Below are 14920 nucleotides of genomic sequence, written 5' to 3'. Positions count from 1 at the left end.
TTTTGCTGTGGTCTTAAATTGATGAACTTAATTACAACTATTTGTGAATTTATCTTTTTTTAGAGATTCATATTAATGAACAAAGATTGGTATTTGCTGATAAAGAATTGGAAGATGGTAGAACACTTAACTTATTGCAATATCCACAAGGAGTCAACTCTTCACCTTGTGAAGAGGAAATGTGATCAAAGCGAAAGCTCTCATATAGGAACAGAAGTTGATATTGATATTGAACCTACTGATACTATTGATTGAATCAAGAAACATGTAGAGGAAAAAGAAGAGTTCCTCTTGTGCAGCAAAGGCAACATATTTGACCTTCACTTACTGTAGAGTTCTATTTTACTTAACACCATTTGTACTGGTTTTTGTATGTTTATAGATTGCGTTCGTTAATTAGTCTACATACGGTTTCTAGGAGGTAGTCAGATGGTTGCGCTAACTGTTATGTAGATGTAATTCTTGTAGGTGACGAAGTGTTTCTTGAATTGCTTTTATTGGCAGGTCTCTTATGTACAGAGCCCTGTTAATCTGTCACTAGTTTTACGTAGTTCTTTATTTGCATCCATGGAGATTTCATCAGGATGCCAATGACGCTCTGGTGACATATGCAGCTTGGAGATGACAAGAGACTAGCAATTTTGAGGGTGGCTCTGTGCTTCATCTTGTGCTTGAATTTAAGGGGTACATGACCACGATGGCCACAAGCACATATGCAACGTAATTTATTCTTCCTCAAATCTTGCATAATTCTTTAGAAATAGTATCATCTGTTCCTCTTATATGGTATCACAATTCCCACTGTCTGCTCCGAATTTTCCCATACCATCACGACATTAAGCAAAACAAATGGACTGGACAGAGGGTAGTATAATTTCTCAGGTTTCTGCTTTTATTACATTAAACCAAAAAGAACACATTCAGATACGCTATTAATCAAGCGGGATCTCAACATGATTGTGCTATCGGATTCATTACAAAATAATAATCACTGAATCGCAAAACAACAACATAAGCAAAAGGCCAAAGATCAAAAGGAGAAAAAAAAATAAAACACTTGTACAGGACAACTGGTCACAAGCCAGGTCATGCAGTTAGGAATTTATGCAATAGCAGGCATGTCCTTCAGCCATGGATCAAGTGGCTTACCAATGGCGTAAACAATAAACCCGATCTTCCTCAGTTTATCAGCATCCACGACATTACGCCCATCAAATACAAATGCAGGCTTCTGCATATTATCATAAATCTTCTGATAATCAAGAGACTTAAACTCATCCCACTCGGTCAAGATGCAGATACCGTGAGCACCTTTTGTTGCCTCATAAGGATCCCAAGCATGACTAACTTGCTTGACTGTTGACGGACTCATCGGCTGAAGATGAATGGGATGATCCCAATCAAATTTCTTCATAGAGAGATCCCTTTGAATCTGGTCATGCGAAACCTGTGGGTCATATATACTCAATTGTGCTTTGTCGCCCAACAAGCCGTTACAAACATCGATAGCTGGGGTCTCCCTAGTATCACCTGTGTCTTTCTTAAAAGCAAATCCCAAAATTGCAATTTTCTTACCTGAAACTGTGTTAAACATAGAAGAAACCACCCGATTCACGAAACGATTCTTTTGGTAGTCATTCACCTTAATAACCTGTTTCCAGTAATTTGCAACCTCAGGAAGGCCATTGCACTCACAAATATAGACCAAGTTCAAGATATCTTTCTGGAAACAAGATCCACCAAATCCTACACTTGCATTCAAGAACTTAGGCCCGATCCTTGTGTCCTTACCAACAGCATGTGACACTTGGGTTACATCTGCACCAGTGGCCTCACATAGAGCTGACATAGCATTCACAGAGGAAATCCTTTGTGCCAAAAAGGCATTTGCAGCGAGTTTCGAGAGCTCAGCAGACCAGAGATTGGTGCATATGATCTGTTCCACAGGGACCCAATGGGCATAAACGTCTTTCAGTGCTTGAATTGCTTTTTGTCCTTCTGGAGTCTCCCTACCACCAATAAGAACACGGTCTGGTTTGAAAAGGTCTTCGATGGCAGTTCCCTCAGCAAGGAACTCTGGGTTAGAGAGAATCTGAAAGTTGATACCTTTGCTGTTGTGTGTCAAAATCTTTTCGATTGCCTCAGCTGTTTTCACAGGAACTGTTGATTTCTCGACAACAATTTTGTCTGATTTTGACACATCTGCAATCATTCTAGCAGCACTCTCCCAATAGGTCAAGTCAGCTGCTTTACCAGCTCCAAGCCCTTGGGTTTTGGTTGGGGTGTTAACTGATACAAATACAATATCAGCTTCCGAAACATGCTTCTCGACATCAGTGCTGAAGAAAAGGTTTTTTCCTCGGCGCTCCTTCACCACATCATCTAGGCCTGGCTCATAGATGGGGAGTTGGTCACTGTTCCAGGCATTGATTCGTGCAACAGAAATGTCAACTACAGCTACTTCAATTTCTGGACACTTTAGTGCAATCACAGCCATGGTGGGGCCACCGACATAGCCAGCTCCAATACAACAAATCTTCACCATTTTTATATGCTATAAAATGGATCGCCTAAAATAAGAACCAAAAAACAACAATCTCAGAGCATGTTTATTTTGAGTAGTAAACATTGGACAAGACAAAAACCTGTTAAACACCAAACCCTGAAAACAAGCATCAATCTACCTGATTACATGAATGGAATAGATCTTCAATGACAAATTCTTCCTCCTCTAGGATTTTGAACTACGAAATTCAATAAAGTAGTGCCGAACAACCTAGACTATACAGATGCTCACAAAGAATTCTAATCAAAGACACAGAATGATAATACTAATAAGTTCTTCTGGAGAGAAATAGAGATCAAAACTTTAGATCTACGGACTCCATTGCCTAAAAATGACAGATCCCAGTTTAATAGTTAATGTGACAGAAAGTTCTGAAAAAATGTATGCAATTCCTATTTTGATGTGCTTACCTAAATGAATCAGAATATGGCAAATTCAGCTACTAGATCCACAAAAATCAAATATCACGGATGGATAAGCAAACAAAGTAACAACTACAGATCTGTTTGTTCCAACCAAAATTGTTCCATACCGAAAGCCTAAACTTTCAAGAAGACAGCTACTGAGTACAAACGCAAGCCATATCACCAACACCAAAATAAAAATGCCCATTATCCAGAACATGCACAAACAAACAGTGAAAGATCAAAGAGCAAGAAAGGATCCGAGGATCAAATCTTTACCTAGCAGTCGTCTTGCCAAAGAGAGAAGCAGAAGAAGAAGAGAGAAGGTGTTTTGCTGAAGAATGAGGGGCTCAAGATTCAGACTTCAAAGACCCTGCGGATAGAATTGAAATTTAAGTTTATAGTGATCAAAATAAAGACTCGAAGACGCTTCCTTTTATATAGACTATGCAGTCCTCCTGTAAAAGAAAGATGCAGAAGAAGAAGAGGAAGAAGAGAGAAGGTATTTCGCCGAAGAATGAGGGGCTCAAGATTCAAAGACCCTTGTTTTTATATATACGCTACACATGCACCAACTGGGCCTTCGACGATCTAACCCCTCAGGTTTACGTCGCTATTAGCCTAATAATCATAAAACAATTTAATAATCAATTTTTTTGTTTTTAATAAACTGGAGCAGTCCAAGCTTTTATGAAATTGGGAAAATGAAGGAAACTAGTTAGAAGGAAATAACGGGGCGTGTAAGACACTGCAAATTAGTTGACAGAGAGAAGTCTTAGGTGAAGGGAAGCAGTCGAGAGGTTCTATCTGTCGGTGATTGTTTCACGAGTAGGCATTACGTTATTCCGCGATGCATCTTCTATTGCTTTAAATAATGTAGCTTAACAATCAAAACATGGATGAATAATTAGCATTCCACGACTTTTAATCTGTCAAAAGTGAGTTTTTCATAAATAGTTTTATATTTTTAATATACTTTTACATATAAAAATCTAAAATTGAATGTAAAATTTTACACCTTTCAATTATGTTAAAGAATCAATCATTTCATCTAGAATTTAAGTTGTTATACAAAATTTTATGAATAAATTTATATTACTGACTCAAAAAAATTATGAATGGGTTAAATCCTTTTAACTTAAATTATTTTTTGCATATCGTCTGTTAGTGTAAATGATTCAAGTAAAAAAGATCTGTAACAATGGGTTCAACAAAAATTTAGTCTTTCTCTCAGTCAAGGAACAATATCAAATACTCTTAACAAAAATAATAAAATTTAAAAATAAAAATTATCTAAAAAGTATTTATTTTATGAACTTATTTGGTATGTAATTTTTATATGTATTTAATGAATTATTATTTTATATTTTCAATGGACTTTAAAAAAAAATTTAAAAATTATTATTTTATTTTATTGTTCTAAATTGAGACCAAAAAAATTATTATTTAATCAAAATTATTTAATTTATTAAATATTAATTTATCATGTTCTATTGTACCATGATTATGATGAAAAAAAAGATACTATGCGCTCTACGAGGTTGAAAAGATGTAGAAACATATTGATGTTGCACTACCAGCTGGACAACTTGAAGAATTTAATAATCCTTATACAGGGTGGATGCCAATGTAGAACTTCTCGCATTGCAGAATCTGCCACTAGTTTTACCTGGTGCTTTTCTGAAATTTCATCAGTATACCAATAAGACTTTGGTGCCGTGTGCTGCTGTTGATCGGAGGCTCATATATGCTGGTAAGCAGCTTGGAGATGACAAGACAGCTCCTGATTGTGCTTGCTGGCAGTATTTAGATATTGCTAATGATACCAGGAAAATTTACTTTATTGATGATGTCATGTTGCAAAGTAGTTTAAATGGAATAGTGTTATGATGTTGGATAGACAGAATACCATTAGAGGGAATGTATTCTGATCAAGTCCTCTATTTTAGGATGAGTTTGTGATTCAGCAAAACTCAATTTTTATTTTGAATCTTGAAAATTACTTTTGCAAAACAGGTTTAAAAGAATCAGTTTATAAAAAAAAAAAAAAAAAAAATTAAAGATTCAATATTTTTAAATCAAAAAATTTCCAAATCTGCTTTTTGAATACCCAACCGGTATTAGTGCTAAATTGCTCCTTTCCCCTTCTCCGACTAGTAAATGTTATACATATCTTCCCTCTTTTCCCCATTTCCCAACTAGTATATGTTTTGCATATTTTTATGATTTTCCCCCCCTGTTCCTCTTTTAAATATGGACAGATCTTTTAAGACTGATTGAAGTTATATGGAGAAGATATATGCGGAATTGAGGATTCGTATTTATGTACCGAAAAGAGGTACCAGCAATTTCATCATGGCAATTTTCATGATCTCATACCCAAGTGGCGGACTAGAAACTTTAGTGAATGTTGGATTTGCATCAGTTGACATAGTAGCAATCTGATAGACTGCATTGCATTTTTGTGCATCGTAAATCATCATTCAACTTGGCATAAACCATAACAGCTAGATGTAGACTGTCAACTATTACTAACCACGCTGATCAGCGGACCCAATTGCCCGTATAGACCATGTCTACATGCTAAGAGCAACAATACTTACAGCACTACTTTTGCTCTTTCTTCTGATTCTGCATACCACATAGTTCTCCAACTGCAGCATGATTAAAAGAAATAAAACTTGAGAATTTAAAAACTATGAGAAGCAGAAAATTGGGATTACTTGTGATTACGTTGGATTTAAGGCGTTCGTTACGCTGAATATTAGGAAATAACGAGGCATTCACTCTATATTCATCCATAATCCAATGGGTTCTCTTCCCTTTCGGTGCCTTTCCCCTGTAGAAAACCATAGTTTTCTTATAGCCGACGCACTTCTTCCTGCGAGTCACAATGGTTTCTTTATCCGTGGCTTTCCAGTATCCCGTGCCAATAGTTCGTCTTGAACTTGATTTATTTGAATGTTTCCTCACTTTACGTGTAAAGAAATATGCCTCTCCAGGCAACGCATGCTTGAATTCATCTGCACAATTACAACACAAGAAACAGTGAGCTAATTAATTTGGCTAATGCAATTTAATCAAACACAGATCCACGAGTATTTCGATACCTGAACGAGATACTTCGACCATTCCAGACATACATAATGGAATCTATTAATAACTTTGCCATAAAATCATCAATAGTTATGAACAGACCCTGCAGAAAGAAAAGAGATCAACGATTCGAATTCCAATTAGATTCGAGATCATTGATCCTATTCCAATTTGTCTGGAGCGGCCGACATATTTCGTTCTGGTAAATTTACCGATTATTAGGCGGCCGTTCCAGCCGAATTTGGCTGGACTTCCAAAAAAGAAGTAGGTAGCAATAACTTACCAATTGGAAGCTGCTCAGGGTCACACTTGTATACATCAATTTCTTGGATTATATCCAGAGGTCGTGGCATGCCCAAAATCTTTTGCGCTAGATAATAAATGATCAACTCATAATCATTAGGAGAAAATCTGTACCCACAAACTGAATTCAGATTCCCTACCATGTCAACACAACGACCTGCTGATTGACGAGGCAGTGCAATTAAGTTCTCTCCAATGTCTTCATTCCCTTCAGCTCCATACTGCACTTGAGGAGCTTGAAAGTCCTCCATCTTTGTTAGCTGATCTACGATCAAGTCACCAGCTAAATTATAAGAAGAAGAAGAAGCTAAGTCATGTTGAAGTTCGTTAATCTCCTCTTCCTCTTCAACTTTATCTGCCTCAGGAGGTGCCAAGTTGCCCAGGACCTCTTCAACTTCAGCTGTATCGGAATCCACCTCAGGACTTGGCAGGTTAGTTAGGACTAAGAAAACCAATGAGCTCAAACTTGACATTATCATTATGCTTTGAGGATTTGAGGAATTAGTTTGGCAATTATTATATAGGAAAAATGATCGCTAAAGTGAAGGAGGTTAAAAATATAACGGAATTGGAAATCCTAATCCTTTTTGGACTAGGATTGCGTACTACAGATCCTATCCGTTGGATACAAATTCAATTCCTTGCCCTTTAGAGTTGACCGGACCGTTTCCTTTTAAGTTGCTGGGCCTTGTAGACACACACTGTTTAAATTTCAAGAGTTATCATAAATAATAAAAGAAAAAATATATATTAGAGATACCCATATTTTTAGTTTTCTTAATTTTTTTTTTCATTTTTTTATTTTTACTGCTCTGGAATATCAAAAACACGGCCATATCTTTTAAAAAATCTACAGTTTTAGTTGATTTTTTTATTTTTTTTGTTGTTTTTGAATAAAATAATTAAAATAACTAAAAACAACTAAAATATTATCACGTCGTAAATATAAAAAAATTACTTAAAAAAATAGTAATTATAATATTATCTTTTAGAAATTATGAATTTGATATTTTAACTTTTCTGTTAAAGTGATTATGTGTTTATTTTGAATAATCAAAATTGACTTAAATATATTTTTTAAAAATAATCTCATATTCTTCTTTTTCTTAAATCTATTTTTAATGTTTTCTTTTTATAAATTTGTATTTGTTCTTCAACACATTAAATAAATAAAAAACTAAAAAGATTTACATTCATCCCAAAAAAGTAAAAAAGAAAAATTCTTTTAACTCATACAATAATAGGTAAGAGATACTGAATTTTTTTCTTTTAAAAAAATAGAAACTAAAGAATATCGAATAATTTTTTTTTAAGAAAATGAACAAAAAAGTTAACTCAATATCTTTAGATTTTAATGCTAAAAAATATACAATAAAAAATAAAAAGAAGATAAAAATAAAAAAATAAAAAATTAGAATAGAAAAAATTACAAGTAAAAAATATTAAATCATTTTATATGTAAACTAAGTTCAATGATTACTTTATATATATTAGCAAGCACTTAATTGAAAAACAAAAATTCAAATACTGAAATAAACAAAATAAAAAATTAAGCCAACAAATTTATTATTATTCCTATTATTAATTTTAAGATATTTTTGAAAAGAAAATTAAGCAAAAACAGCTAAAAAAAGAATTCCTAAAAATAATTTTTATTTGCTCTGCTGAAAATAAAACATCGAGGGAAAAGAAAATAAATCAGAAGAAAATTCATGTTACCCTCCATTGTTCATGATGGGAAGATAAGATATTTATATATATTATATATACATTTGCTACAGAAATAGTAATTTTTGAGTTCGTAATTGAAACAGATAGGGAAAACGCTACTAATGAAGCTTGCAAATGTTACATTCAAAATGAATGAACAAGAACGAAACCCAGTAACCAAAATCCCCTCTCTTCACTTATCCACCTCGCCCTACTTCATTGAGAAAAGGAATCCACTAATCCCTACAAAGAAAATTTCTTACATTGTGCTTAGCTAGAAAAGCAATCCTGTTCCTTGCAAAGGTTACACACTGTACACCAAGGACTGCTCAAGAACGTCTACCAGGTGAAGGCGCTAGCCGTTGCATGGTCACTTCTTGTCACCAGATGTTCCTTGTCCAAAAATCTCTTCAATAATGTTACAAGTTGGTAGAAAATCAACGCCTTTTATTGGAACTGTGTATCGGCTATCCCAAGCTTTAGCATCACAAGAATCCAACAAGTACACCTGATCCACTCCATCACTGTATCCATCTCCATTACCAGGGAAGCATTCTTTCTCATGGCTCCTAACTCGACTACCTTGCTCAGCAACTTCAGTATCAGCTGGATCACAAGAGTCTATCGTATCAGCTTGGAACTCAAAAGACATGCACGAGTTATCTTGGACAGTGAAATCCTCTCCAACAAGCCCTGCCCTATTAACAACATCAAACCTGCTCCCATCCAATGATTTTGTACCAGGTGTTTCTGAAACATTATCTACCCCAGAATCTTCTCCAGTGGCCTCTCCGCTACTGTCTCCCTGATCCCCATCACTGTCATCATCATCATCTTCACCATCTTCAATAAGAGTATCCTCCCCATAATCCGCATGATCATATTGATCAAAAGACTCGATGTCAGAGTCATCATCTTCATCTAGTACACGAGCTTTAAAAGATCCCCTATTGATTCCATGCAATTCATCATCATCACTGTCAATGTCCAAAAAGTTAGATCTGTTCTGAACAGCCCGTCTCCGTAGCATAAATACATTGAAGTAATAGCTGACAATTTCCATGGTAGATCGAGTAGAAAACACGTGTGACAGGTGCTTCCAAAAATTCTGGCCCAATGATGCAGGATTGGAATTCACAACTGCATGAAACACACGTTCCTCTTCCTTGGTCCATTTATGTGTCACCTCCTCTCCCATCTCACAAAATCCCAAATGAACTAACTGTTCATGCCCAAGGAATTTTAAGAGACTTTCCCGAGCTTCCATTATGTGCTGTTGCACACATCTACCAGAGCCTTCATCCATGCAACTGCAATCTTTTCTGCCACCTCCAATCTCATCACTATTATCTGCAGATGTTTCTGTGTCTGGCATGGGAATAATACAAGTGCCCAAAAACTTCTCTTCATTGTCAGTGTGAATGTCGAGGTCAGACTCAGAGAGCGAGGAGCTACCGGGATCTAATGTGTCTTCCCATTCTAACCGGTTCTTATTTACACGCTTGCCAAACAATGGACTGCTCGCTTGATGATTTGGTCCAAGAGGAACTTGTTTTCTAGGAGAAGAATCCAAATATGAAAAGTAAGCATCGTCAGAAGCTTCTAATCTCCGGGGAACATCAAATTCATGTTCCAGGAAATCAGAAGAGTAAGCTGTGAAGCGAGAACCAACATCATCATCCACGGAATTGCTCGTAACCAAAGACCAAGGAACAGCGATCCCAAAATCTTTCACCAACTTTGAAGCTTCAGAAACACAGTTGTTTCCAGAACTCTCATGCTCTTGAGATTTTCCAAAGCTTCCTTCTTGATCATCTGCTTTATAGAACATAGATCGATTAGTCCATTATGAAAAATAAATAAGCATACAAACTACACAATTTTAAACTACACAATTTTATTTCAATTAGTGGTCCAGACGGGTTAGCAGAACACTAGACTAACTGCCATAGAAACAAAAGAATATATTGAGACCACAACTTTTACCGGTAACATCAGTTTCCTCAGATGTAGTTCTATATAAATCTGCAAACTGAGTCATCTTGTTGCTATAGTCCACCTGTCTAGCCTGCTTAAAAGGAAGCTCCTGGAAGTCCTCACAATCAAAAGGTCGTTTAAATCCCATTTCAGTCTGCAAGACAGAACTAAAAGTTAATACAAAGTTTGAAAACCTCGATTCAAGTTCTACTGAAGAAAATCTCAACAACAAGGAAAAGAGACAACAGCATCTACATGTAAGAAAAACAAAAGCATCTAAGAGTAATGTGCTCAAGGACCCCGCCTAAACCACATTCAAAACTGAATCCAATGGGAGCAAGGATTGGCAATAACAATTAGCAAGAATGGGATACCAGATAAAAAGGTCAAAGCAAAGTAGAAAGATGCTAAGTATGTTAAACAGTTGAAACTATGCCAACACAATGCGAGATGCTTTAACATTGGCTTCAACAAAAATGTACACAAGTAACCACTAATGTTGCATAACATGCTTCATTGTCATAGAAGACCATTAGCCTCAATTGAAATATTTAGCCATGCTTCAAAGCATCCAGCGATACTCCAACTGACTCATATATGGAACAAATTTAATGATTAGAGCATAATTAAACACAAACGTCATCAACTGAAACAATTCAACAACAATTCAAGCGATAATTAGAGGAACGAGAATTTACCTCTAAAATTCGTCGACTTCAAACCCTAAAACAGAATAAGGAAAATATGAGACCTAATTTAGACGTTAGAGACGCCGAATTAAATTTCTAAAATGATTTATAAATTTGGTGAAACGAACCTCCAATTCAATTCGAAAAAATAAGAACCTAAAAACTTTTCGAAGAAACCCTAACCCTAAATTTTCGATTCACCAACTACAGCCAAATTTCTGATCGAAGAAGGGTGATATAGACGCGAAACGACGACGGGAATCAAACCCCTAAACCAATTTACAGATTACAAACAAACCTTAAACGATACAAAATCTTCGAAACCCTAATCTCAAACTGAAGCACAAAAACTACAAAAATAGACCCAAAATTGATGTGGAAATTAAGATATATACAGAGGAGATTCAAAACCCACAAAAATCAAGGATTGAAAGGCCGCTAAGGACTGCGACAGGAAACCCTAACCCTAGAACATGAAAATCAACGGCAGAGGTCGAAAGAGGTAGCAATTGAAAGAGCAAACAATGAATTGAAATAATCGGTAGTTGATTCGAAGAATAGATAGGAAAATTAAGAAAAATCGGAGACCGATTTCAGATTGAATTTTAAAAGAGGGAGATGTTGAAATACGATTATCAGGGTCGTGAATTTGTACAAGACGCGGTCCGAGAGACCAACCGGGTTAGATTTGTAGGCAGCTTGACCTTATTATAAACTAGACCGGCCCGGCTTCGCTCTTTTCAAATTACATTAAGGTCCCTTTCATTTATTTATTTAGGATTTTCCTTTTTTTAATTATTTTTTTTCGAAAAAAGTTTGTAAATTAAGTTGCATGACTGGTTTAGCATAATTCTCTCTTGTTTCCAACATCAAACTAAAATACAAATTTCATAAAAAAATTCAAATTAAATATGGATTTCTTTTCTAATTGAATATAGGTTTTTTTCTATTCTTATAAATTTGATTTAATTTATTCAGAACATTTCTATTATGGACACCTTTTTAATTTGAATTATAATACTAGGGAATAGCTCTCTTCACCCTCCCTTATCAGTATTTAGAGAATTTAAAAAAAAAATATTATTTTTTCAAACGAAAAAGGAAAAGGTCATTATTTTTAATTTTTTTTCCCTAGAAAAATATTTACTTAGAAAAAGATTAAGCATTAACAGAAAGTTGGTCCATATGGATTTTCTGCTGTAAAAACACTGGTATATATATATACCTAGTTTAAGAATCGGCTCATATATTAGATAACTGAAGTACTGATAATTGGATACAATTTTCTTAAAGAAGAATTTATGCTACAACTTTTCCACGAATATTTGTTAATAATATTAAACAATTAAATAAGTTGCTGTTAGCAAATCTTGCTATAGAATTTTATCAACTGTCGATGCTTTATTTGGAAATACTGCATAAAGCTCCTCTGTACAAACATCTGGATTGAACCCGTAATTCTTTGAAGACCGGCTCTAAACTTGATGAACATAACTGGAAACATGCCATTATCATCTTACACAGGCAAAAGATGCAACGTTATCATATTCCATAAGGAAAAAAAAAAAAAAAAAAGAAACAGAGAGAAATCTGTCAAGAAACTGGAAAGATCATTCTGAAAGAGTACTATAATTTCCCAATATTCTGCTTTATTACATTAAGCAAATAAGAAAATATTCAAATGGAGAGGGACCCGGATATAATTGTTTAATGAAATCCACTACTAAACAGTAAATGACTAAATTGCAAAACTAGAACATATTAGGGCTAAAGAGGGACCAAAAAAATTTAAAAGATTATAATGCCTCTGGTATATGAGTCAACAACAACCGCCACAAGCCACTTCAATTTCCAGGGAGGTTTATGCAATAGCAGGCATGTCCTTCAACCATGGATCCAGTGGCTTACCAATGGCGTAAACGATAAACCCTATTTGCCTCAGCTTATCAGCATCCACAATATTACGTCCATCGAACACAAATGCAGGCTTCTGCATGTTTTCGTAGATCCTCTCATAATCAAGAGTTTTGAACTCATCCCACTCAGTTAGAATGCAGATACCATGAGCACCCTTTGTTGCCTCGTAAGCATCCCAAACACAACTAACTTGCTTAACAGAAGTTGGACTCAATGGCTGTAGATGAATGGGATGATCCCAATCAAATTTCTTCATAGAGAGGTCCCTTTGAATCTGGTCTTCTGAAACCTGTGGGTCATATATGCTCAATTGAGCTTTGTCACCCAATAAGCCCTTGCAAACATCAATAGCTGGGGTCTCCCTAGTATCACCGGTATCTTTCTTGAAAGCAAATCCTAAAATTGCAATCTTCTTACCTGACACTGTGTTAAACATAGAAGAAACCACCCGATTCACAAAACGGTTCTTTTGGTAGTCATTCACCTTGATAACCTGTTTCCAGTAATTTGCAACCTCAGGAAGGCCATTGCACTCACAAATGTAGACCAAGTTCAAGATATCTTTCTGGAAACAAGATCCACCAAATCCTACACTGGCATTCAAGAACTTAGGCCCGATTCTTGTGTCCTTGCCAACAGCATGTGACACTTGAGTGACATCTGCACCAGTGGCCTCACACAGAGCTGACATAGCATTAACAGAGGAAATCCTCTGTGCCAAAAAGGCATTTGCAGCTAGTTTTGAGAGCTCAGCAGACCACAGATTGGTGCATATGATCTGTTCCACAGGGACCCAATGGGCATAAACATCTCTCAATGCTTGGATTGCTTTTTGCCCTTCTGGAGTCTCCCTACCACCAATAAGCACACGGTCTGGTTTAAAAAGGTCTGAAATTGCAGTTCCTTCGGCAAGGAATTCAGGGTTAGAGAGAATTTGAAAGTTGATGCCTTTGCTGTTGTGGGTCAATATCTTCTCAATTGCCTCAGCTGTTTTCACAGGGACTGTTGATTTCTCAACAACAATTTTGTCAGATTTTGATACATCTGCAATCATTCGAGCAGCACTCTCCCAATAAGTCAAATCTGCAGCTTTTCCAGCTCCAAGCCCTTGGGTTTTGGTTGGGGTGTTAACTGACACGAAGACTATATCAGCCTCCGAAACATGTTTCTCAACATCAGTGCTAAAGAAAAGGTTTCTTCCTCTACACTCCTTCACAACATCGTCAAGACCTGGTTCATAGATGGGGAGCTGGTCGCTATTCCAGGCATTGATACGCGCCACAGAAATATCAACCACAGCTACTTCAATTTCTGGGCACTTCAAAGCAATCACAGCCATGGTGGGGCCACCAACATAGCCAGCTCCAATACAGCAAATTTTCACCATTTTTATATATTAAGGAATTGATAGCCTGAAATAAGAATCAGAAAACAACAATCCAGTGCATGAATATTTTGAGAGGAACGATGTAAAACAAAAATAAAATCTAAAAGGAAATAAACATCATTCTTGCCTCACCACATACAGGCTATACAGGTTATAGATCATGAATATATTCAATTAAGGTATATGCACCTTGAATGCTAAAAGAAACTGAACTATACAGACATCCAGAACTAATTTCAGCTATCTGGAACTAAGCAGTGCAATCAACTTCAAGATCTGGATCGATGTGGCTTCAACTTTAACATAATACGAATATGATTCTTCTGGATACACATAAAAGAATTGAAAATATAGATCTATGGAATCCATTGACAAAAGGAATTACAGATCTCGAACTGAAGAAAAGTAGTTTTCAAATAAATTATGCAATTCCACTTATAAGCATATGAAAGACAACCTCAAGAACACTAAAAATTTTGTGTTAATAAAATAGAATCAGAAAATCATATTCAGCTACCAGATCCACAAGGAAACGAAACCATGACATGGATCTGTACATACAAACTGAATTATGAAACAAACCAAAACCCAACTGTCAACAGAGGAAACTACTCAATACAAAAAAGACCCACATCATAAAACACCAAAACTAAATTGCGCATTAGCAAGAAAATGCACAAATCGAGTAAAGATCAATAAAGATCAAACTTTTACCTTGCAATTCTCTTACTGTTTTGGGAGAGAAAGACAGAACTGAAATGAAAGAGAGAGATGAGACGCGGAATTAGAGAGAAGGTGGTCTACCGAGTAATGAGGAGATGAAGAAATGGTTTCATATATATATATATATATGCATATGCCTTCAAGTTTC

At 35.7% G+C, this 14920-nt stretch overlaps 4 protein-coding genes across 8 annotated transcripts; all 4 read right to left on the bottom strand.

The window, feature by feature from the left end:
- Window positions 1-866: 866 nt before the first annotated feature.
- On the bottom strand, window positions 867-3801 carry LOC8289130 (UDP-glucose 6-dehydrogenase 4). 2 transcript variants are annotated; one of them, XM_002512057.4, is made up of 2 exons: window positions 3250-3801; window positions 867-2570 (listed from the first exon to the last, which is right to left on the bottom strand). In XM_002512057.4, exon 2 carries the CDS (start codon window positions 2543-2545, stop codon window positions 1103-1105), a length of 1443 nt encoding a protein of 480 aa, XP_002512103.1. In that variant the 5' UTR covers window positions 2546-2570; window positions 3250-3801; the 3' UTR covers window positions 867-1102. The 2 variants fall into 2 exon arrangements, with proteins under 2 accessions (XP_002512103.1, XP_048233458.1); XM_048377501.1 differs by lacking the exon at window positions 3250-3801 and adding an exon at window positions 2685-3165.
- Window positions 3802-5395: 1594 nt separating this feature from the next.
- LOC8289128 (NAC domain-containing protein 83) lies at window positions 5396-6978 on the bottom strand. Of its 2 annotated transcripts, XM_015727870.3 has the most exons (3): window positions 6350-6974; window positions 5704-5993; window positions 5396-5624 (listed from the first exon to the last, which is right to left on the bottom strand). In XM_015727870.3, the coding sequence occupies exons 1-3, from the start codon at window positions 6846-6848 to the stop codon at window positions 5547-5549; spliced, it is 867 nt and encodes a 288-aa protein (XP_015583356.3). In that variant the 5' UTR covers window positions 6849-6974; the 3' UTR covers window positions 5396-5546. The 2 variants fall into 2 exon arrangements, with proteins under 2 accessions (XP_015583356.3, XP_025015851.2); XM_025160083.2 differs by having other exon boundaries at window positions 5396-5993; window positions 6350-6978.
- Window positions 6979-8063: 1085 nt separating this feature from the next.
- On the bottom strand, window positions 8064-11451 carry LOC8289127. 2 transcript variants are annotated; one of them, XM_048376895.1, is made up of 4 exons: window positions 10874-11451; window positions 10755-10779; window positions 10066-10210; window positions 8064-9894 (listed from the first exon to the last, which is right to left on the bottom strand). In XM_048376895.1, exons 3-4 carry the CDS (start codon window positions 10202-10204, stop codon window positions 8450-8452), a joined length of 1584 nt encoding a protein of 527 aa, XP_048232852.1. In that variant the 5' UTR covers window positions 10205-10210; window positions 10755-10779; window positions 10874-11451; the 3' UTR covers window positions 8064-8449. The 2 variants fall into 2 exon arrangements, with proteins under 2 accessions (XP_048232852.1, XP_002512100.2); XM_002512054.4 differs by having other exon boundaries at window positions 10755-11450.
- An 896-nt stretch (window positions 11452-12347) lies between these two features.
- LOC8289126 (UDP-glucose 6-dehydrogenase 5) lies at window positions 12348-14920 on the bottom strand. 2 transcript variants are annotated; one of them, XM_002512053.4, is made up of 2 exons: window positions 14764-14920; window positions 12348-14074 (listed from the first exon to the last, which is right to left on the bottom strand). In XM_002512053.4, exon 2 carries the CDS (start codon window positions 14047-14049, stop codon window positions 12607-12609), a length of 1443 nt encoding a protein of 480 aa, XP_002512099.2. In that variant the 5' UTR covers window positions 14050-14074; window positions 14764-14920; the 3' UTR covers window positions 12348-12606. The 2 variants fall into 2 exon arrangements, with proteins under 2 accessions (XP_002512099.2, XP_015584513.2); XM_015729027.3 differs by lacking the exon at window positions 14764-14920 and adding an exon at window positions 14239-14652.

Source organism: Ricinus communis, chromosome 1, assembly GCF_019578655.1.
Source record: "Ricinus communis isolate WT05 ecotype wild-type chromosome 1, ASM1957865v1, whole genome shotgun sequence".
NCBI lineage: Eukaryota > Viridiplantae > Streptophyta > Magnoliopsida > Malpighiales > Euphorbiaceae > Ricinus > Ricinus communis.
The sequence above is the reverse complement of the archived record's forward strand: the minus strand, read 5'-3'. Positions and strand labels throughout refer to the sequence as shown.